The sequence below is a fragment of the Elgaria multicarinata genome, chromosome 3 (assembly GCF_023053635.1).
Source record: "Elgaria multicarinata webbii isolate HBS135686 ecotype San Diego chromosome 3, rElgMul1.1.pri, whole genome shotgun sequence".
Lineage (NCBI taxonomy): Eukaryota > Metazoa > Chordata > Lepidosauria > Squamata > Anguidae > Elgaria > Elgaria multicarinata.
This window is the reverse complement of record NC_086173.1, coordinates 100,827,805-100,850,479: the sequence shown is the minus strand read 5'-3', so window position 1 is coordinate 100,850,479 and position 22,675 is coordinate 100,827,805. Positions and strand designations below refer to the sequence as shown.

Below are 22,675 nucleotides of genomic sequence, written 5' to 3'. Positions count from 1 at the left end.
CTGCTTGCTCAGTGCTAAACCATGATACAAAGTGGGGTTGGAATCAATCAACTGGTATTGAAATGGTAAATCTGTAACAAAAATTGGTTGGCCGCAATTTTGTTTCAAGTTGGTGGTCAAGATGTTTTGTTTCAAGATGACAGACCAAATTTTCACTATGCCTCAACCCATCACAGATGGAGGTACAACAATTGAAAGTTTCATACAAATCAGATGTAAGGTTTTCGAGTCCACCAAGGGCATACAAACAAACACTTCCTTTTATATATATAGAAGATAAACGGATTTTCAATCTTTAGGTCTGCCAAGACAGACTTGGAAGCATGTGGTCCATGGCTGGCCAAATTTTAAAGAACTGCAGCTGCCAGAAGTTGAGGCATCAGGGATCCCACCCACCCTATGAACATGGCACAGACAGAAGGATTTCCTTTGCCCTGAAGCATGGCTCTGGTTGATTTCTTTTTGTCACCAAAGTAAGAGAGAAAGAGAGAGGAAAAAAGAAGCAGTCACAGGAGCAAAGAGCAAAACGTTAAGATCTGAGAGCAACCCATTATAGGCACGCACGGACAGGGCATCAGAGAGTTGCTACAATGGATTCTTCTCTGCAAGGCTCGAAGGCCACCGGCGGCTTCCAGTCATCCCAAGTCTCTCTCTCTCTCTCTTGCAGCTGCTGTAGCTCCCTCTCAGCAGAGGCGCTCTAGCTTTGCCTTGCTGTTTGCTTTAGTGGCGGACAAGAAAAAGGGGAGAAACATCTCAAGATGCTGTGGACAACTTTATTGTGAAAACGCCCGATGCCTTTGGACCTCTTGTTTTCTGTTAGGCCTCCTTCAGGGTGTTGTAACAATGCCTGCAGAAATTATTTACAACAGGTTGTCTTATGTCTACACACAGGCGACCAGTCCATAGCATCCGGAGACGTTTCTCCCTTTTTCTTGTTCATCCTGGATGCTTACCCACCTTGCAACCTGCTTTGGTGGTGGGACAGCTTCACAGGGGTGGAGGCAGGAGACCTGCTGCTCTCCTCAACTGTACAATGGCAGCGGGGAGGGGAGGACATAAGAGCAACTAGCCAATGACCTGGGGAGAGGGTGCAAGAGGCAAAGAGCAATGTGACTGGTGCACTGGGCAGGTGCTGGAGGTGGAGGGGAAGCTGAAAAATAGTCAAGAACACTGGACAGACAATCAAGAATTAGCAACTGCACAAGCAGAGAAGAGGTGGAACCCCCTCCATGATGCTCACAGCCCAGCCTTTAATCAACTCTACTGATTTCTAACGTACATTTCATCCATCCAAGGCCAAATACCTTCAACAGCGGAGGGGAAGAACCCCAAGGCACCCAACCTCAAGCCCATCCTTTCCCTGCCTCCAGCGTGGACACTGCAGTCTGCACCCTCACACTAAACCAACCTCTCGCGTTGAGTTCTTTGCCGAGAAAGTCCACAGCTGTGGGGAGGAGATCCAGTCCTTGATTTCACTGCACGCACTGCAATAGCAACTGCAGAAGGCGTTCAGCAATGGAGGCAGGAAAAAGAGGCTAAAAATAAATCAATGGCTTAAAAAAGCCGTGGGGGGGGGGAAGAGGGAGAGGAATGTCTCCCCACCACCCAACCTCGCTTAGATTTTTGGTTAAAAAAATAAAAATGGCACCTGCCCATTGCCATCCCACCATGATTCAAACTTCAAAGACATTTAAATATCATTCTGTACATATATAAAAGCCCCCAGACAAGGGTGGGGGAGCCGAGGGGGCATGGCACACGCCCGGTTTCTGAATGAGTGGACGCAAGGGGGATCTTCGGCCCAGGCCCTTCCTCCCCACCCCACAGTGTTCACAGTGGTCCGGGTCTGTAGTTCATTGGCTTGTATGGAAAGAAGGAGGACACAAGCTCCCTTCAGAGGACATCGGCTCGCTTATCTCGAACACGGCTCCTTGCTTTTGTCCGGGCCTTGAAGGCGGCTGAGTTGTACAAGTGCTGGTGGGGGTGGAGAGATAGAGAGAGAGAGAGAGGGAGGAGATACGGATAAAAATTAGCTGGGGGATCCTCTGCTTGAGAAATTTAAGAACACAACGGGGAAAGTGGAACTCATGCATTAATACGATTAGGCCCTGTCTGAAGGAATGTATATACGTGTGGCACAATGGGCCTCCACGCTCAGATGGGAGATTCGCCACCATTAGTTCCACCTTTGCCACAGAAAGAAAACTTCAACACAAGGACGTAAGAAGAGCCCTGCTGGATCAGACCAAAAGGCCATCAAGGCCAGCCTTCCCCAACCTCGGGTCCTCCAGATATGTTGGACTACAATCCCCATCATTCTCAGAATGGGAATGATGGGAGTTGCAGTCCAACATATCTCGAGGCCCCCAGGTTCGGCTTAAGAGAGGCCTAGGCCAGCATTGGGTTCACAACAGTAGCCAGCCAGCCAGCCACCTTCTGGACATTCACAAGAAAAGCGGGGAGGCGGTGCCCTCTTGGCCCTGGTTTCTGCAGGGTCACCTCCACACAGTCTGGAGACGTGCATTTCAGCCACTGCACGTCACCCCAGAGGCAGACATCTCAGAGCGGATCCAGGCAGATTTCTAGCAGCACCTTCAGGTGTCAGTAATAATAATAATACATTTATTTCTTACCCGCCTCTCCGTTTGGATCGAGGTGGGGAACAACAATAAGTATAAGATACATAAAACTGAATTAAAAACAGAGTATACATTATTAAAACATAATGGGTAAGTTGCTGCCCCCAGTGGGGAAGAAGCACAACTGTTACTGGCGGCAGACAGGCAGATACCCAGCCTGAGCAAACCAAGCGCTGCAGCCAAGGGCAACAGAAACACCAGCCGCCCGGCCGACGTACCTTCTCAAAGCGCGAGATCTTACTGGCTTTAATCGCCGCAGCGTCCAGCACGAGTGGGGGGCCCAGCTCAAATACCTCACGCAGCAGCTCATTGTTCTGGGGAGGAAAAGACGACAGGTCCATTGGGGAGAAGATCTTGGGGACGCAAAAAAGGCACAGCTGAGCAGGACCCCACAGCTACACTGCACGCAACACAGAGTCGCTCTGGGGCAAGCGGGTCTCCATCAATGTTGCGCTCTGTGCGAAATGCCACAATGCCCACCTGCCTCCTCCCATGAACAGCCCCCCCCTCGCCCTGGCCACACGCGCGCACACAGACACGTACAATTTCTTGCCTCAGCAACAAATCCTCTCAGCAGACACACACATGCCCTGCTGCCCTTACCTGCAGATGGTGCCTGACACCAGAGCCAAGGGCCTCTTTGAAGGCGTTGTAGGTTCTCCTCCGGGCCCAGCTGTCCACGTACATACACTCCAATCCAAACTTGATGGTCTCCTCATGGAATTCCCCGTTCTGGAGCAGGGAGAAAGCGCATTGGGGGAACACTGCAGCGAAGCATCTGTCGGGGATGCTTTAGGGTGGATTCCTGCATTGAGCAGGGGGTTGGACTCGATGGCCTTGTAGGCCCCTTCCAACTCTGCTATTCTATGATTCTATGATAAGAGCAGAAGTTCACACACACCCTGAGCCCCCCAGATCCCTCATAGCTGAAGAACACCACCATCTCGTCTCACTGCAGGCGCGATACGATTGCGCACTTCGTGGCCATTGAAGGCACTGCGGGAGAAGCCACTTGCGGACATTTACGATTCGACTCAAGCCCCTGCGTACTACCTGCTCTGCCAAGATCCCAGCTGGAAAGGGCTCTGGGCAACCAATTCAGCTGCTTCTTGGGTGCAAGCAAGAGCACCAGGAGAGCAGAGCTGCCCCCAAGCAATTCTGGCTTTCAGTATCAACGAGGCAACAGATGTAAGGAAGTTCCCACAGCCCTAAGGTTGTGTTTAAAGCCTCTTGTCCTCCATCTCCAAGGGTCCAGAGCTTGAATCTGAGCTAGCTCTTGGAAGCTCTTTTAAATGCCAGGCCATACACAGCCTTGGAACTTGGGAAGCAATTTAGAACATGAGAAGATTCCTCTAAACATGCAGAAAGAGCATTTTCCTCAGCCGTGAATAATGAATAATTATTCCTCAGCTGTGAATAATCCTGGTGCGCTTCACGAGCCAGGAATGATGGGAGTGTGAGGATTCAAAGTTGTCTCGAGTTTTCTGGGAAATTAAGGGCTGACGCGATGCTTAAGGGAAGCTACAGATGACAGCGCAAGGGTGGCGAGAGCCTGGCAACGCACCTCAATGAAATGCAGCACGTCGCGGAAGATGGAGCGTTGCTTGCGCCGGTCTGTCTTGGCTCGGTACTTGTTGCTGTCTGTGGCCAGGGCTTTCAGTTTTGTGCACAGCAGGTCAGTGTCCTCGTAAAAGAAATCCTCCTATGGCAAAGACGAGACGTCAACACGGAGCTTCAACTTGCAGGCCATGGTCTGCTCCAGAGGCCATGAGTGACGCACTCTTGCTTCAGGAAACGCAGAGGGGGAAATGATGCCCCACCCCGCCCTGCCCCACTGCCAGGCTCACATCCATTTAGTTACTGTAGGGGAAATGCATGCTGTGCGCTGAGTCTACTAAACGAGCACAGGTTATTGTTAAGACTACAGCAGCCTTCCCCAGCCTGGTGTCCTTCAGAAATTTTCAACATCCCAACAGCCCCAGCCAGCATGATCAGATGGTCAGGAATGCTGGGAGTTGTAGTCCAAACGATCTGGAGGGCAGCAGGTTGGGGAAGGCTGGAGTGCAGGCTCCCAAATTTGGACTGCAACAGGATTTTACTCATGATGGAGTGATCCACGGTCAGTCTTTCACCAGCACCAAGCGACGGGAGACCACAGAAATGGCCACAAGGGATTGTGACCTCCCAAGACATAAAGGTAGCAAGTGGGGGGCTTGGAGCCGGTTGACAATGATTCCAAAATAGGCTACAATTTCTTCACTGAGTCTTCCAACCTATTGGAAAGTGGCCCAGGGCCTGCTGGATAAGACCAGACGTTTGCCTAGGCCAGCATTCAAATCCTACAGTGGCCAACCGGATGCCCCTTGGAAGCCCACTAGCAAGACATGAAGGCAACAGACCTCTCCCATTGTTGTCCCCCATCTGGCAGCTGGTATTTTGTGACACACCCTCAGAAAAAGGAGGCTCTCTATAGCCACCGTGGCTGGAAAATGGCCACTCACACGCGAGGAGCACTGTGTGCATGTGCGTGCAATCATGAGAAGAGCACGATCATACCTCCATGTCTCGGGCCAGTTCAAACAGAAGTGCAATCGTTTCACCTGCCACAATCCGAAGGTTGACGTTATCACTGGACAGCATCAGAGGCAACTTAGGTAAGTGACTGCCAAAGAAGAGTGTGAGATTTATGCATGTATCATTTATCTAATGACAGTATTTTTATTCTACAACTCAGCCCAAAAAGTCTCCCAGAACAGGTTAAAAAGATTAACAACAAAACAGTCCCTGTCCCTTACACGTACCAACTAAAAGACACAATACAAAAGGAAAAGGGATTGGGAGGGAGGAGGGGAAAAAAAACCAAAAACTTAGGCACTAGTTCTTAGTTGATGACTGACAAAGAGATGGAACAAGCCATCACCATGATCACCAAGCCCATTTTCTGAGAAATCCACCTCTTTATCCCTTTTCCCAGCACTCAGCCTCGATTCTCCATGACCAGGCAGGTACAGCTAGCAGAGGCAATTGTGAGCTCCCTGCGTTCAAGGATTAAACCCAAGTTTTCTACATAGTGCATCCACAGCCAGAATTGAATAAAGCAGGAAGAATATTCCCGCTATTAGAAGAAATGCTGCCCGGCAAGACGGGTCACTCACTTGTCCAGGATCTTCTTGATCTGGGTGTTCGGGCAGATGGTAAGGAGCAGGGACCACGACTGGAGTGCATTGCAATGCAAGGCCTGGAGTAGAGGACTGTGGTGTGAGGGCACTAAGCTGGTATCCGTGCTGCAGGAAGTGCCAAAGATGCCCTCGAGGCAGGCAAGACAGGAGACCAGGTCCTGAAAAAGGGAGGCAGGGATCAGTCAGTTCTCCCAGGAATAACAGGAGGAACTAAAAGGAGATCAGAGGAGCTGTGAGTTCACTTGCAAAGCAAACCGCGTTGGGGTTCAGGGGGTCCTTTGTTCCCAGGTGCTGCTGGGTATTATTGATCGGGAGAGTTATCACCTTCCCAGGCACCGTTCACTTCCTTGAGCCACTTGGTTTTATAAAAACTGTCCTGCAGGCACTTCTGCCATAGAACCCTTTTTCATTTTCACTCTCAGCATCTAGCACCCTATGAGCTAGAACAGCCTTCCTCAACATGGTGCCCTCCAGATGTTTTGGACTACAATTTCCAGCAGCCTCTGCCAGACAATGTAACAGAGCTTATTCAAGGCAGAAAGCTATATGGACCTGCCATATGGTTTTTGCATACCAATAAGAACAGCACAGATAGCATAAGACAGTATAGGTAGGCATAGGAGGAATAACTTAAGGGGAGCCAAAGATTGGTTCTATTGCGTTCTTTGAACCAGAGTGAATTTTGGGAAGTGATCGATGGGTAGCAGAGTCGTTTTGACTTTGCTAAACAGAGAAATCTATGGGAAAAGCTTGTGGCTGATGTACCTTTTAAAAACAGGTTTCCCCCCAAAGCAATTTGCCTCTTAATAATTTTGGGATTTTTCTGTGTAGTTTGTGAGAGGTTTGGAAAAATGAAAAGGTTATATTTCTCAGGGATTTATTCATATGTCCAACTGGTAGACAGACCATATGACCTGCAACTTCCCCTTTTCCAATACTTGCAAATTAGAAGTTATATTCAAGAAGCACCTAGAGGAATAGACATGGCTAGGTCTTATTTCTCTTTTGAACATACAGAAAGGATTGCTGTCTAAAGTATATAAAATATTAATAGATATATATGAAAATGGAACAAAGGTGAGCAAGGTAATTTATCATAGCAATTTTATAGGAACAATGGAATTACATGTGTTCAAAAATTTGTAGGAATTTAATAGATGTGACTTCTAGAGAAAACTTTGATAAAATAATACACATGCGGTATAATAATAATAATAATAATAATAATAATAATAATAATAATAATAGTTACCCACCTCTCCTTCCGGATCGAGGCGGGGTACAACATAAATGCAAATGCCATAAAATACATATAATTAAAACATTTAAAACTAATACATTATTAAAAGCAGCACATTATTAAAAGGCATCTTAAAATTCAACTGGGTAGGCCTGCCGGAAGAGATCAGTCTTTATAGCTTTCTTAAAATCCAGAAGACTGTTAAGTTGACGAATCTCTCCCAGCAGGTCATTCCATAATGTCCCAGGATGCCTAGGGTATTCCCAACAGTAACAGATATGGGCTTGAGGTGTAATGGCAGGGGGACTTTTGCCAATATATGTTGGTATTGTAAGCTGGGTTAAGGAATATCGGAAGAAGATAATAAATGGCATCAGAGAAGTTACAGGCTATGAGCTACATTTAATCCCAACAACTATACTCTTGGGTGATATTAAAGATCAGATATAGTGGGGATGATGAGTTACATGTTAATAGCTGCAAGAATGCTATCAGCAAAAGCTTGGCAAGCAATACATATACCTTCTCTGGTGGGAAAAGAAGATTTGGACTATCATGGTGACGAATAAAATAACAGGTTATAAGTTATATGGGAGGAAAGATGAGCTTACTGGAATAGGCTTAGGCCAGGTGATGTAGCAACCTTGTTCAGACGAACCCGCCAAGCCATGGTTAGGCTGCTAACCCTTTTGCAGCAAATGGTTAGTGAGTGCGTTTAACCTGTGGCTATGTAGCCTCCATGGTTAGGAATGGTGCCTATGACATGCTAAGCCATAACGTTTAGCTCAAAATGCTTAGCCGTTGTGGTTTAGTGTGTCGGCTGAACAGGCCCTGTGTGTGCTATATTGAAGTATTTAAATCTGTTTGAATGACTATTTCAAAGCAAAATAAAAATGTATATATTAAGAAAAAAAGTTAAAGCCTTAGTATACGTTACCTCCACATCTGCAGCAGCGATATAGCAGCACATCCCAAGAGCTGTGGCACACTATTTGCCGGGGTGGGCAAAAAATAGGGAGAGAGAGAAGGTAACGTCAAAGCTATTCTGAGCAAGCGTTTTGAATACTTTCGCCAAGCCCTAGGTCACATCTCCCTCCCATGAGCCCTCCTAGGCATCAAACATTTGCGAAGAAAAAGGTGCCACTCACGCTTTGCCGTGCGACTGGGCTGGCCGAGGAGTCTGTCAGGATGGTGATGAGGAGGGGCTTCAAGCTGCGGAAGACCTCCTCCCCCTCAGGCCCCGAGCCCATCTGAAGGCACAATAGCGTAAGAACAGTAGCAGCAAGGGACTGCTCCTCCCCTTTCCCTAGGAGAAGGAAGAGACACTGTTGGCCTCCTTTCTGGCACAAAAGAGGCAAACGGGGACAGGCGTGTGCAAGCAAGACCAAACAGGGGGGAGATAAAAGAGATTTAGAAGGGTGGGGTCACAGAGCAGAAGAAGTGGCATCCTTGCCACACTGGTACAGTGGGGTTTGGGGCAATATTTTAAGGTGGCTTTCAGACAAGAGGCTGCCTGCAGGATGTAGAGCAGCCTTCCTCAACCTGGGGCGCTCCAGATGTGTTGGACTACACCTCCCAGAATGCCAAGTGTTCATTCCCAACCACTCTGATAACTGTGCCTCTAGAAGAGGCAGAAAATCTCCAGTTCTCAGATCAAGCATGGGCATAGAGCTTGCATTGTGGTTAAGAGAAGGCACAAGTCTTGGTTCAAAGTTCACTGGTTAACCTTGGGCAGGCTGAAATCTTTACGAACAGAAATATCAAATTAAAAATGACAGTAAGATGCCAAACAAAAAGTATCATATTTTAAAAGGATGACACTATGAATATAATCTGCTCAAATCACTTTCAAGTCCAGCTGCTTTCAATGGGAGAGATTTAACCAGGTGTTCCGTCCTGCCACTAAAACCAACGGGACATGAAAAATGCTTCGATTAGGGTGGATCAAGTCCCAAGTATCATAAAAACAGGGCAGTCCCCAAGGCTGTGGAAACCCACCTTTCTTCAGGCACTTCTCCAAGGAGTCCGTGACCGTGAGCCTGCGTTCCAACAGGAAGTCAAATAGCGTCTTGGAGGAGAATGCTATCCGCAGGCTCTCTAGAGCAACCTGCCGGATCTTGGCACTGGAGAGGCGTCAAGAAAGAGAAAGAAAAGGCGTCATAAACCAGGAGGAACGCCTGGAAAGTCCCACCTCTGACCCACAAGAATCCAAGTTTTGGACTAAACAAATTCATTCAGAATAAGTTATGTCAAATGAGGTCGACTTCCTTTTTCCAAAAATGGGAGGATTTCATTGGGATTGCAGAGGGCAAGCGACTATGCAGACGGCACATCAATGGGCAGCAAAGGCACAAAAATGAGTGCTGTGGGCTATGCCGAAAAGCTGCGTAGAGTACAAAAGCCTTTCTTAGCATGTCTTAGTGCTCAGCAAATATAAGTCCTAGAACTGTCCTTATAAGTATGCATGATCTATCAGTGTGCACCTTGCAATCTATTAGATTTCTGAACCCACACTGTGAGGCTGTATGAATTGTGCCAAGACCTCCTCTATGTCACTGTGTGTGTGTGTGTGTGATTCTTTTATTATTATTTTTGTGTGCAGCCCACGAATTTCCTAACATACTCAGAGGACAGAGCAGGAGCTCTAGGGACTGGGGTTCTTGGAAGAACAAAATGCATCACAGAACCATACAGCTGACAAACCCCAGGGGCCCGTATGCAAAGAAAGGGAGCTGACAGTCCCCAGGGACACACTACCTCAGGGTACACAAGGACTTGCGAGATAAGACAAGGAATTAGTGAAAGGCACTTGAAAGCAACAGGCATAAAAAAGGAGTGTAAACCGCCCAGAGAGCTTCAGCTATGGGGCGGTATATAACTGTAACAAATAAATAATAAAAAAAGGAGTGTGAAATCACTAGCTCAGAAATTTACTCTGAATAATCCAGCTGTGTGGCCAAAAGGGCAGCGGTAATTCATTCTGCGTAGCAAAGGACAGTGTCAAGCATTCTACACACGTCCGCCAAGGTCTTATCCGTGCAGCTGCATCCAGCCTATCCTGGTTGGCAGTTTGATTCTGGCAGCAAAACCTGGAGAGAACTGAGGTATCCTATATACTAATAAGGCACTCAGTTTTCCAAGGGGTGATCCTTATGTACCCAAAATGAACCACACCCAAGAGGGAGGCATCAGCATGCTTGGTGAAACCTCGAGGTCTGCAAACTCTAACGGCAGGAGGGAGAACAGCACTCCGCTAAGGACTGAGCATCCTCAGTAGACGAGAGGGAAATGGAACTGAGTATTCCGGAAGCTCTAGAGCTCAGAACTGTGGCTATTATTATTATTATTATTATTATTATTATTATTATTATTATTATTATATTTATTTATTTATTTATTTATTTATTTATTTATTTATATAGCACCATCAATGTACATGGTGCTGTACAGAGTAAAACAGTAAGGACAGCTTGGTGAGCTCTTCCGATACCAACGCAGCTGGAGTAGTGTAACGCCTGTCCCTAGAGTAAAGTGGGAGGGGCATGGAATGGAGTGAGGAGAGAACAAAACGTCGGTTGAAGAGAGGAATGGAGGAGAAAGAGTGAGCTGAAAAGAGAGGAGGCCGAAGGAGTGAGTTGAAGGAGAAAAGGGAAGAAAGGAAAGAGAAATCGGCAGCATCGTGAGGAGGAGGAGGAGATAGTCAGCAGCTGAGTGAAGAGTGCACCTCCACACAGAGAGACAAGCAACCAGGGAACTAAAGAACTGGGATTAACAACCGTTGTTGGACCAGTGAAACTAACATTACGCTTCACAGAGAACTGCGGGTTAAAAAACAGTTGATTCATGGTTGTGTTAATTGCTTTCTTCATGTTATTATTCTCTAAACCTTCTTAAGCAAAATAAATTCTGTTAAATGTTTCTTTGGCTTGGTCTCTGGAGTGGCTGCAATCTGCCCCTCCTCATCCTAATCATAGAAACCGGAAACATTACAGCAGCCCAAGTGGAGGATGCGGCCGCCTTCCGAAGGCACAGCGTTCAGCAGAATGAAGGACACGCACGTTGGATTCAGACATCACACGGAGCGATGGTGTGTGCTAATCATACTTCGAAACCCAAGCCACAGTTTGAGCTTCCTGACATACAAACAAACCATGGTGTTAGAGCTGCTTGTTTGCTTTTGATTAAAGGTTTGGCTTGTTTGCTTTCATTTGCCACCTGCTCAGAATCCCAGGCACTAGATGTGTTGTCCTCCAGAAGCGGAGTCGAAATGCCACTCCAAACATCACATCAGTAGACCATGGATTCGGTCACTGCTGAGCATGAAGCCTAAATGACAGTGATGCCTACTCGCCCCTGCCTTTTTCCAGGTCTATGCTGAAGAGGAAAGTGGGGTCTCTTCCCTCTCTTACTGTGGGCTTTAGAGGTGCCCCAAGCGCCACCAGACATCAGAGACAAATGGCAAGGAGACGTCAGTGGCAAGTACATATTTTTGCTGGCTGCTAAGGACAGTCAGAATGCACATACGTCCACATTACCCACATCAGCCCAAAGTTTGCAAACCCACTTCAAGCCACGGCTTTCTATTCTGGTTTGCCAGCTGATCACATACCATCATTTGTTAATTCAAACATCACATTACATCAAAGTTCATAAGCTTGTGGAACCATGGTCTGGCATGATGTCTGAATTAGCCTCAAAATGGCACATATGCCTCACCTCTTGTCCATCACATTGTCAATGCACTCTTTCAGTTTATCTTCCACCTCCTCTTGCTGTGCCTGCTCATCCACTGCCTCACCTCCTGCAAAAAGCAGCAAACAAACAAACCCATCAAAGTTGTATCAGACCAGCCAGACCTATAGCCTGTAAATCTTACACTCATAAAGCCAGGAGAACAAGAGTTGCAAGTCAGATCTGAATGGCAGAGTCAGAGCTGCAAAGGGGTTCTTTAGCCTAGCATTTCAACAGGCTTTTTGCCCAACACACTTTTTCAGCAGGCTTTTGGCAATTGCAAACTGTTCTGGCTGTTGCTATTAGTTTGGCAGTATTAATTCAGATGGAATTGTATTATAATGAATGAAGTTTTAAGAATGGCATAAAAGCAGTTTATATATTTTTAACTGAATACCAGTCTAAGGACCAGCTAGGTAGCAAAGTGTCATACAAAATGTAAAATAAAACTAAATCTCTGGAAGTGTGCTGATCTATGGTCACATTGTGCAATATGACACATTCTGTAGCATCTTAAGAACCTTCATTTTAATTCTGATACCTACCACCACATACCAGGGTTGTTGTTTTTGCCAACCTTGTAAATGGCTAAGTCATTTGTAAACCCAAAATACCAATTTTCCTTATCTGTTTGCCTAGAGGAGATTCTTACAAGTCTAAAGACATGGTGGCTAAAACATTTACAGGCATACTCTCCTCTATCCATTCTTTTTAATGAGCATCTTCCTTCTCAATCCTGCAATATATCTAAATTCTGCCACAACAACAAAATCCATCCTCCAGAAACAAAACAATGTTGTGTGGAGATTCCAGACCTTCATAGGTGTCTTACCAAAGTTCTGTGGTTACAAAATTCAAAGGTTATTTTAATGCAGAGAATTCCAGAGTTTCTGTCACTAACTTCTGCCCAGGCTCACCTGTCACTTCCTCCACTACGCTGGCACTCTCACTGGCACTGCTGTAGTGACTCAACACTTCGCTGGCTGCCTCATCATCACTGGCCTGGGACTCCATTTTGGCATTGCTCCGAGCTCCTAAAGGAAGAGATTAAAAAGTTTAAAGCTGTCTTAACATCCAACTGAACAAAGAATCATGCTGAATTGATTGTTTACTTATCTAAAGAATATAGAATACATTACAGAGTTTTCTTTTCTCCAGGTGTGACTAAGGGCAACTACAGATGACTGTTGACCAAGAAGTAAATTTATTATGACGTACAAGTAGCTACTTGACAAGACGGTTGCCTCTGCCAAACCAAATAGTGAGGAGAATTGTCAACCAGGTCAGAAATCTGTGGAAGCAGGAGAGCAGTAATATTCTCCTCACAATTTAGTAGGGCAACATTCTGGACCATTTTGACACACATACCCACCTAATGTGCACCAGAAAAAACACCTTGGTAAGCTAATAGAATCTACGTTAGTATTGCAAAGTATAAAACAATACAAAGCATGTAACCATCAAGCAAGCCAGGTCAGTTCTGGAGCAGAAGACTGCAGTCAAGTACCAGGAAGGGAAGGGGGAAACCCCATTTTCCACTCAACTAAAGTTATCATTTCTTTTCACATCCCTGGATACATTTGCTAGTACTGGATGGCAATTAGTCTGCTATTGGCTTTGGTTAAAATTAGCACTGTCAGCTTAGCCACACCTTACTGATAAATATTCAAGGCCTGGACTAGGAGATAATCGGCACCACATGGGAAGGGGAGGCTGGTCTTTAACACTCTCTGATGTTAAGGGACCAGGAAGAAACTTTGATAAATTTACTGTCATTATTGATTTCACTCAGGGAGAAATAACAACTGAGTTATATGTAGGGATAGGGGAGAAATTCATTCAGTTGGCGTTTTTGTGTGACGTACAAAATTCGCACCCAGACTGTAACGCAGTTAAATGTTGATAACCTCACTTTTCTGGTTTCCAATCAAAGTTTGCAAATCAAAAAATTGCATATAATACAGAAAAGGACACAGACAAATTCATATATTACAATGAGGTGTGCACGAGAACACTTCACCTTAGAAACATTGCATGTAAAATAAGTGTAGAATTTGAAAAATGCATACAAATGCGTACATTTTGAAAGATGTTTATCCAAACATGAACAAATATTCATGTGGACTGTAAAAAACAAATCTGTAAACTGATGCAGAAATGGCACAATTTAATGTAGGCAAAAATGAGAAACTGAGCAGAATTGCACTTGGAAGACTTGTACAGCCACAGCTGTATAGCAAGTGGTTAAGAAAGTGAAGAATAATGCATTAAAAATACAAATAAAGCATGCAGTTTCGGTTTTATTAGCTTTTTGTTTCAGCCATAGGCCATAATAAAATTACAAAGCTGCAACAAGCTGCAATACATAAAGTACTACTGCCACAAACATTAAAAGGTGACATTCAACATCAAGCAAAATTTCATAACAAATGTCATTAGACCCAAGTTACAGGTTACACATAGGTGCCAAAAGTCTGGTCACATTTCAGCTAGCAGTAAAGCAAAGGTCACAGCCTTTGGCATGAATTTCTTGTTGTCATTCACAGCTTAAAACAACAACTCCTCCATTGTCAGTTTGATCAATGATCACAATTCTTCAAGAACTGTGGGAGGAAGTTGTCCCACACACTCAGATACTGGACAGTAAAATAAGTAGTTTAGGACATTCTCAGTTTCACTACACAAAGATGGATGTTATATTATCTTCTGTCTGAAGTTGCAAAAGATATCTGTGTAACTGGTATTAACTGAGGTGTTATAATGCATTTTTAACATTGTATTTTACTACTGTGAACTGCTGTGGGATTTTACTATACTCAGTGATATATAAATTCCACAAAAATATAAAATAAATAAATAGCTCAAGAGATAATACAAACACGTCTACATCTGCTAGATAGTTTTCAAAGCCATGCTTATACTAAAACAATACTGTCTGTCTAAAGAGGCAAACCACACTGGGTAAATAAATCACACATATATAATTAAACATCCAGTTTTGCAATAGCTGGTCTGATTCCATTAAATTAAGTGGCCAAGAAGCCATAAGATTGAATCAATAGATCTTTCTTATGGAACCATATAAGGTTGCTGATGAAACTGTTTCAATAACACTTACTTTTGCAAGTCTGTTTTCAAGGATACAAAGTAGTTTGGAACAGAAATGAAAAAGATGCAAGGGGATCAACATTTACACTAGCTGGATCCTAGTTCCAGCTCTCAGAAATACTGATGGTCTGCTGACTGGGATACTGAATAGATCATAAGCCTCACGGAACTCCCATATTTTGGCAGAATGAAGGATTTGAGAACATAATTTGAACTCAATAAATGATACTGGGTTGGGAGAGGGAGAGAGAGAGAGAGAGAAATACCTGCTGGCTCCCATATTATCCCCAGAACCTAATCACAGGAGTTAACTTCAATTTTGTAGCAACAAGATTTTTCCAAATTCCAAGAACAGGAAAACAGCAATCTCAAATATCAGTATGTTTCAGCTTATGTGAATCTAAACATAAAGAAACTAGCCCATTGCCATTGGTTAAGCTGGGTGGGGATGATGGAACTAGCAGTCCAAGAAGGCACCAGGTTGAGGAAGGCATCTGCATAAAGACAATTTTCTTTTGCTTACAATTAGGGGAAGAACTTATTGCTACTGATATCATTAATTTCTTTTTTAAAAAAGTGTTAAAGAGAAAGCCTTGATTAACCCCCTTATCACCCCGTCCCCCCAAATCTTTGGAATAGAGTCAGCTCTGCATAGGAAGCCTAATCATGCTGGCTGGGATATGGGAGTTATAGTCCAACACACCTGGAGGCTTTTAATCAAATACCAGAATATAGGGCTTTAACCAGCTGGAGAAGACCAGATCAGCACCTACAAGCTTTCCCCACAACATCTAGTGATGGGATCAAAAGCCTCCTTCAGATCTGCAAAGGAGCAAACAAGTGCCTCTTCCTCATTGACACAGACCTACGTATAATGTGAGCAGTAGAAGACATGACCTAATCTTAGCTGCTATCAACTGAAAGTTTTTAGATATTAGCAGATGAAGCCTCGGCATGTTAAAAAAAAGAAGCAGCAGCAGTCCCATAACTGAAACACAGAGGAGGGGAAATCCTTAATACTTTCAGCGTTTGTAGCTACAAGAAGTGGACAGAGCGTGGCTTCCAGGGGCTTGGCTAATAATACCATACTTTTTGCAACCTTATATAATTATTCTGGTTGTTGAAGCTGCAGGGTTTGGGTACTCAACTCTAAGATCCACACCTGCCCACAGGAGTCGTTTCCATCAACTCCTCACTCTGGCGAAGAGGCACCCCAGAACCGTACACTAAAGTAGCTTGAGCATGCTTAGCTGCCTGAGAGCGCGCTTCTCCTTAGCTAACCCCGTGCAGAGGCAAGGAGCGAGGCCGCCTGGGAAGGCAGCCAAGTGGCTATGTCGAGCCAGCCGCCCTTCCCCTGCTATACTCGGAGAATGTGAGCGATCAGGCTACACACAGCCCAAATACACTGGTGTGTGTGTGTGTGTGTGTGTGATTCCTCTGTAATCATTAAGATCCACCCATCCAATCAGAGCAACAGGGGACATGAGCTATGAAAGACGTGCAAGGTAGGGAAAGGAAGCCCAATTAACAGTTGCATTGAGACTATTGTTTTGTCTGGCAGACAATGGCTGCTCCCACAGCTTTCAACCATTCAAATGTGTTGTTTTGGATGAGACTTTTGTTGAAGTGGATGGAAAGTGTTGTGCAATCCAAAAGCCGGGAGGCCCTCACAATCAGCAGCAGCAGGTCTAATACAAACCCAAACCCGTGTTCTGGTTCCTGATAAAGGAGCAGAGCAGTGTCAAGCTTGAGAAGGAAAGAAGGGTTAGAAAGCAGGAAAGGACTGGCTATACGGCTATGACAAAAGGCAGCAGAGAGAAAACAAAAGGCCATTTATCTCCAGCCCCTTAGCAACAGCCTAGAATAAAACATAGCTGGGATATTAAACTCGACTCGTACCAAAACCAGCAGCCACGCTTGCTATGCAGGCGGCACACCAAGGGAGTGTCAAAAAAGGTTAATAGGCTTTGGGCTTCATGCCCGGTGCAAGGGAAAGGCTGCAACGGTGGCACGAGCCAGATGAAAACATTTTGCTGAGTACACAGCTGGGCCCCACAGCAAAGCACTCGGCAGCACGGCGCCACCCAGTACAAAGGGAGTGTGCAGGGCCCGTTCTGCACCAGGCCCAGCAGGGCTTGTTCATCACCAGGCGGTGACACAGGCCTTCCAGATCCCAAACTCCACGGCAGTGCAAAGGGGTCCCCCTCACAAGCTGTTCACAAGATCATCTGGCAGGAAGACAAGGGGGATGCATGCGTGAACTTTAACACACTGAACTAGTGGAGAGGTCCTGTTTATTTGGAATATTTGCAAATAGCCTGCTAGCCAGATGCCAAAAGAACAGGACATGGAGTTCTACACAGCTGCGAGGAGAGACAAGCTCTGTATTACTGGTGTGTGTGTTTGTGTGCATCTGCTGAATGCATGTCTGGGTCATACCTAGTAGATCCCAGTCCAAGCAAGTCTGTATTTTCCTCCCATGCTATGTTTTAAGATTGACTGACTGACTGACGAGTGATCTTAAAGTAAAACAATCTAGCTTCATGACCCGACACCCTGTCCTATTTTACTTAACATCCTTCCCAATGGAGAGTTCTGGAAAACTTAGAAACTCGCTTGCTATTTTAGAACATTTTGGTTGGTGCTCATACAGGTATATAGGCCCAACCATGGCTTTCGAAATTTTTCTAATTGACCCACATCACTTCCTTTACTGCTTCCCCCCAATATACTTCACATAAGCGCAAACCAGAGTTCTCTTTATAACAAGTAGCTACCCCCAGACATATTTTCCCTCCCCACGTCTTGCCTATAATAGCGGAATGGTCTCCTTATGTGAAGAGAGCAAGCCTCTGGAAAGAAGGCTGGGATGCTCATGTGGTAAAGACTTAAAGGGGAGATAAAGGCCACAAACACAAATAAAGGGGGCTTAAAACAGCATCGCAGGGCACAATCCAGCACTTAAGTCCATCACGGAAATCGACAGGATTTAAAAAGTGCTTAACTTTGGCTGGACTGCGCCTTGCTCAGCTTTCCACACTACAACTCTCATCATCCCCAGCCACTATGGGGGCGGGTACCAAGTTGGGGAAGGCTGGGTCATGTTTTGTTTTACCTGGTCCTGAAAACTTAGGACACCAAGCATATAGACTTAGCGAGGACATTCCACCACGGCCTGTTCTTCCATCCCCTCCTGCTTGATCTCCCTGCGCAAATGGGGGAATCCGGGAAAGAGGCTCCCCAGATTATTTCAGGGGGACAGGCATGTTTGTATGGGGGCAGGTAACCCTATCTGGCACTTTGAATTGTGCCTGGGAACATCTGGGAAGCCTGTGGTGTTGCTTCACAGCTGCCGAGAAATGTTCCACGTCACCTGTGCCAGCCAGCGGCCAACCGGCTGTACTCTGAGCCAAGCATGACATTTCTAAGAGGCCTTCAATACACTGCAGTAGCTAAGCCTAGATGTTGCTAGGGTGTAAATAACTGCAGTCAGGCTGCCACGGTTTATCGTGAGCCCAAGGGGCTTCCATTTTCAGAAGGTTTCTAGAATGGTTTTAAAACCCCACAGACAGTTAAAGCTTCGCCTCCAAAATAAAGCTCGAAAAAGAACTTTGCCTACCCAAGCTGTTCAATGCACATGATGCCCACGTGGGAGGTTTCAGACAGGTTTCTGTTAACACAGTTCCATAAACAGCATCAGCTAATTTTATGTAGAGAGAGCACCCCACACTTTCTAGATGACACCACTGCTCAGTAATAACAAAAAGAAAGATAGGCAGCAGAGAGCCAACTAAGCATTCAGCAGCCTTGCTGGAGCAGGTCACAGCATACAGGTGAGAAAACAGGTGCTTAGCCCAGGGCTGACATCAGAAAGTCAATACAAAAGGACTGTCCCCCTGCCCCGCAGGTGTGTGGTTTTGGAGCCAAATAGATTTGTCTAGTACAATTGTAAAGGTCATCAAGAGCTCTGCCGCCTTGTTTTTAAACTTTCATGTATTGCAGAAGAATTCCATTGCATTTTTAATGCAGCCAAGCATGCCAAGTTCTTTTTAGTTGTTGTTTTTAAATTGCACAATGCAAAGCCACGAAGTTCAATGAAGGCAAGCTGTGAACTTCCAAACTAGGGAACTCTGTTGCATGGCTTAACCTTGAGTAAAATAAGAGTCAATTCAGATATCTAGAAGGTTTGAAGAACTAAAGAATGGATAATAGGAAGACTACTGCATTCATGTCTTCTATTCCTTTATGTTCTCCTCTATTTCCTATTTATTTATATACCTTGAAGGTTTTGGGGCATGAACAGAGATGTGAAGGCCCAAAGAAGAAAAACAGGAGGGGGAATGGAAAGGGGGTTTCACTGCAAAAATAATAATAAAAAAATCCTCAGAGATTTTTGGAAAATGTGGGGGAAACAATTTCACTAAATGTTTCCGGCTTCTTCATCCCCCCCACCCCCCACAAGCCTTCACATCTCTAGGCATAAATAACATACACTGCTTAAACCAGAGGTTCACTATTCATACCATAGTACTTGTTTTGCCACTCTAGGTTTCTGTTGGTGAGAGCACAGCTTTCTCCACAATTGTCAAAGAGTAATGCTACATAACTTGTTCAAGTTTTACGCATAGCAGCAAATTGTAAACTACTTCAAAGCATGCAATAGTAATCAAAGGTTTGTTATAAAGTAAGGAATTTGCTAAATATATTTACACCTATGTAAAAGATTTAAAAACATGGATTTGGAAGTTGGAAGCCTTAATCCTCATTTTCTGCAGCCTAGTTCTCTCTGAGATAGCAAAACTATACTGGGACTGTACCATTTCCGTCTGTTGGTGGAGTTTCACATGATTCAATGCCCGTCTGTGCAAAATTCTTCCCTTCTTCCAGTTTTCTTTGTAGCAGAAACTGTTTTGCATGGAGAGTTAGTCAGTCATAAGAACCTCTAGCGGCAGTTTTAAGTGGTATAGACCATGGTCAGATTTACCACAACAGCACTGATTTCGTCCTGCAAGTTCCTTCAAAGTATTTCACCCAACAGTAAGACAAGGCCAGATGCACACACAAATGGCACAAGACTGAGTACATGTGGCAGAACAGATGTTGCTAACAAGTGGAAAAGCTGTGCTATATAATGGCAACTGATCCCGAGAAAAAGGCCTTTCTGCATTCCTATCACACCAAACTTAATTATCCGGCCTCAAGAAATTTAATTTAGCTTTTCATGCAGACTAATCAGAAACATCCCCATTTGTAGCAGGAAATGTTTAGGTGTTAAAAAGGGGGGGGGGGGAGAGGGAGGGATCTCAGGAGGGCAATCTGAGCACATATAAGGAGGCTTTCAGAAGAGAAGCATGTTAAAAGGCCACAGAATTACTGCCATCCAAAAGTGTGTGTTTTCTACCTTTTCCTTATTTGGGCAGACTTAACTACAGCTTATTTCATTGCTCAACCCTTAAGAGCAGCACCGCTGGATAACACCAAAAGTCCATCAAGTCTAACATCCCCGTTTCCCACAGTGGGCAAGCAGATGCTTCTGCAGATGGCCACAACCAGGGCATGAAGGCAACAGTCCTCTCCATAGGAAGACATAACAGGCACATGTTTTGCATGCAGACAGATGGAAGCAGATATATGAAATAGAAATACACAAGTGTCAGTTATGAACGACAATCTACACGTGGCTTTTATGTCATTTCCTTAGTGCACTTTTGCCCCTTTGCAAAACATGCCAGGAGGAAGCGGGGGAAGGGGATGTTTTCAAAAGTGATTTGCAATTGGAGAAGGACATGAGAAATGGGATGGGTGGGTGGCTTCTTTTTTCAAAAGGCCACGTGGTACCTTTGGCGGATGCCACTGTTCCGGATTAGAGCAACAGGGCTGGCGATGGATGTCTTTCCAGGCCACGTCGATTTTTAAAATCTTCATGGGGTCAAGCACCGCCATTCTCTCTCTCTCTCTCTCTGTGTGTCCAGTTCTGATTCGGCCACTTTCGCTTTTACCCTACCCAGATCAGAGGGGGGCGGGCGAGGGTTGCCTACAGAGTCCTTACTTCTACCTTCCCCAACCATGCCCACACTTGCCGCGCTTACAAAGCAAAGCTCCTAGACTCGGGCGACACCGGCTCTTAAAAATGCTCAGCTGGAGAGGTCAGATCTGCGTGGACGAGGGAGAGATCTCTATAGTGTAGGGGCCGCGTGTCTCTCTCTCTCTCTGGACACGCGGCACTTCAACCTCGGGCGTCACCGCCAGCGCAACAGCTGACAGTGATCCGAAGCAGAACTTACGGGACGAGGGGGCGGGCGGGGGAGTCTGATCCGGATTCCACCTACTACTACTGTTGCAAGAGGATTGGTCTCCCGCCCGCTTCCAGGGAAAAGGAGGGAAAGAAGGCAGGACGGAGCCGGGCGGGCAAGTAAGGTGCCTGACCGACGAGACCCGCTCGCTCGCTCACCTCGGCCGCCCCTACGGGCTCCATCGCCCCGGCGTTTTCGAGGCATGGCCGGGCCGAGCCGGGCGTTTATCAGGAAGCGGCTTCGGGCCGGGCGGAGTCTCTGCGCTGGGGGTCGACGGAGCCGGTCGCTGCCTGACGAGGGAACCACGCCGCTTGTTCCACCATCTTCCTTTCCTTGATGGATCGATCACTCGCTCGCTTCGCCCTCCTCCCTGCAAGCGAGTGCCGGTGCCGCCACCGACGTGCCCTCTGGGAGCTGGAGTCCTGACGAGCCCGCCTTGCTAAGCCCATGCGCTTTGTGACAGCGGGGCGCCTGGACTACGAGCCCCATGATGCTCCGCGCGCCGTCCTCTCAGGGACAGGCTGGGAAACGTAGTCCCAAGGATCGAGGCACGTTTGTAACGTCTGGCGGGAGGCATGGGAACTACTACTCCCAGGAGCCCACGGCCGAAGTTTCGGCGCCTCGGTAGAAACCTGTGGGTTTAACCTCAGGGGCTCCCGTGAGTTAGGCGCTGAGACAGATTGACGCTCACGCCCTCTGGCGGAGAAATGATGCGATGGCAGGGGCTGATTAAATCACAGAATAATTTAGCCAGTTCCCAAACGTGTTATTGGGGTAGGAGGCATGTTGTTAATACTTACTTGGCTCTGTCACGGCAGCCAAGGCGGAGATTTTCCCAAAGGCCCATTTGTCCCCAAACCTTGATCCTGCCCTGTGAGGAATCTTGAAATAACTAAAAATACCCTTTAAAAAGGACTATTGTTGAAGTGGACAGTGTCCATGAAAGTTTCTGCCTGCATACATGTTTATCTTTAAGATGCCACAAAAATCCTTGTTTCTGCTGCAACAAACTAACACTGCCAAAAAGGCTCATCTCCTTGTCACTAAATGGAAATCTGTAGGATGCCGCATGGCAGGGGTTTTTTTAAAGCAAATTTTCCAACTGCACAAATGCCCTGTCAGACACACACGCCCAAGCCAAACATATTATTTCTCTTTCACAACTGGCCAGATTATCACCAACACTAGTAGCACCTTAAAAAAGACAGATTGAGAGGGCCATACGGACCGGATACCTAGGAAGGACGACAGACCAAGAGAAGTACAGCACTGGTTGTCACCTACAGCCCCCAGTTGAAACCACTGCAACGGATCATCAATGAACTCTAACCCACCTTCAGCACAGACATTTCTCTCACACAAGCCTTGGGAGGCAGACCAGTCCAGGCCTACAGACAAACTCCCAACCTGAAACAGCTGCTAACCAGCAATAGTACACAGGACAGAGACACACAGAGAGGGACCAGACCATGCAATAGACCCAAG

General features: G+C 45.9%; 1 protein-coding gene across 2 annotated transcripts; it reads right to left on the bottom strand.

Moving 5' to 3' along the window:
- Nucleotides 1-1,177: 1,177 nt before the first annotated feature.
- On the bottom strand, nucleotides 1,178-21,570 carry IFRD2 (interferon related developmental regulator 2). 2 transcript variants are annotated; one of them, XM_063121085.1, is made up of 12 exons: nucleotides 21,349-21,570; nucleotides 12,707-12,823; nucleotides 11,775-11,859; nucleotides 9,057-9,181; nucleotides 8,207-8,364; nucleotides 7,996-8,046; nucleotides 5,795-5,976; nucleotides 5,196-5,301; nucleotides 4,204-4,341; nucleotides 3,243-3,371; nucleotides 2,858-2,953; nucleotides 1,178-1,974 (listed from the first exon to the last, which is right to left on the bottom strand). In XM_063121085.1, exons 1-12 carry the CDS (start codon nucleotides 21,392-21,394, stop codon nucleotides 1,894-1,896), a joined length of 1,314 nt encoding a protein of 437 aa, XP_062977155.1. In that variant the 5' UTR covers nucleotides 21,395-21,570; the 3' UTR covers nucleotides 1,178-1,893. The 2 variants fall into 2 exon arrangements, with proteins under 2 accessions (XP_062977155.1, XP_062977156.1); XM_063121086.1 differs by having other exon boundaries at nucleotides 12,707-12,820.
- Between the last annotated feature and the right edge of the window lie 1,105 nt (nucleotides 21,571-22,675).

Coding starts and splice junctions, on each gene's coding strand:
- IFRD2 (XM_063121085.1), bottom strand. CDS start 21,394: ATGCCTCGAAAACGCCGGGGCGATGGAGCCCGTAGGGGCGGCCGAG. Junction 8,047..8,206: donor GCCCAGTCGCACGGCAAAGC/GTGAGTGGCACC, acceptor CCCGGCAAATAG/TGTGCCACAGCTCTTGGGAT. Junction 1,975..2,857: donor AGATCTCGCGCTTTGAGAAG/GTACGTCGGCCG, acceptor CACCCCCACCAG/CACTTGTACAACTCAGCCGC.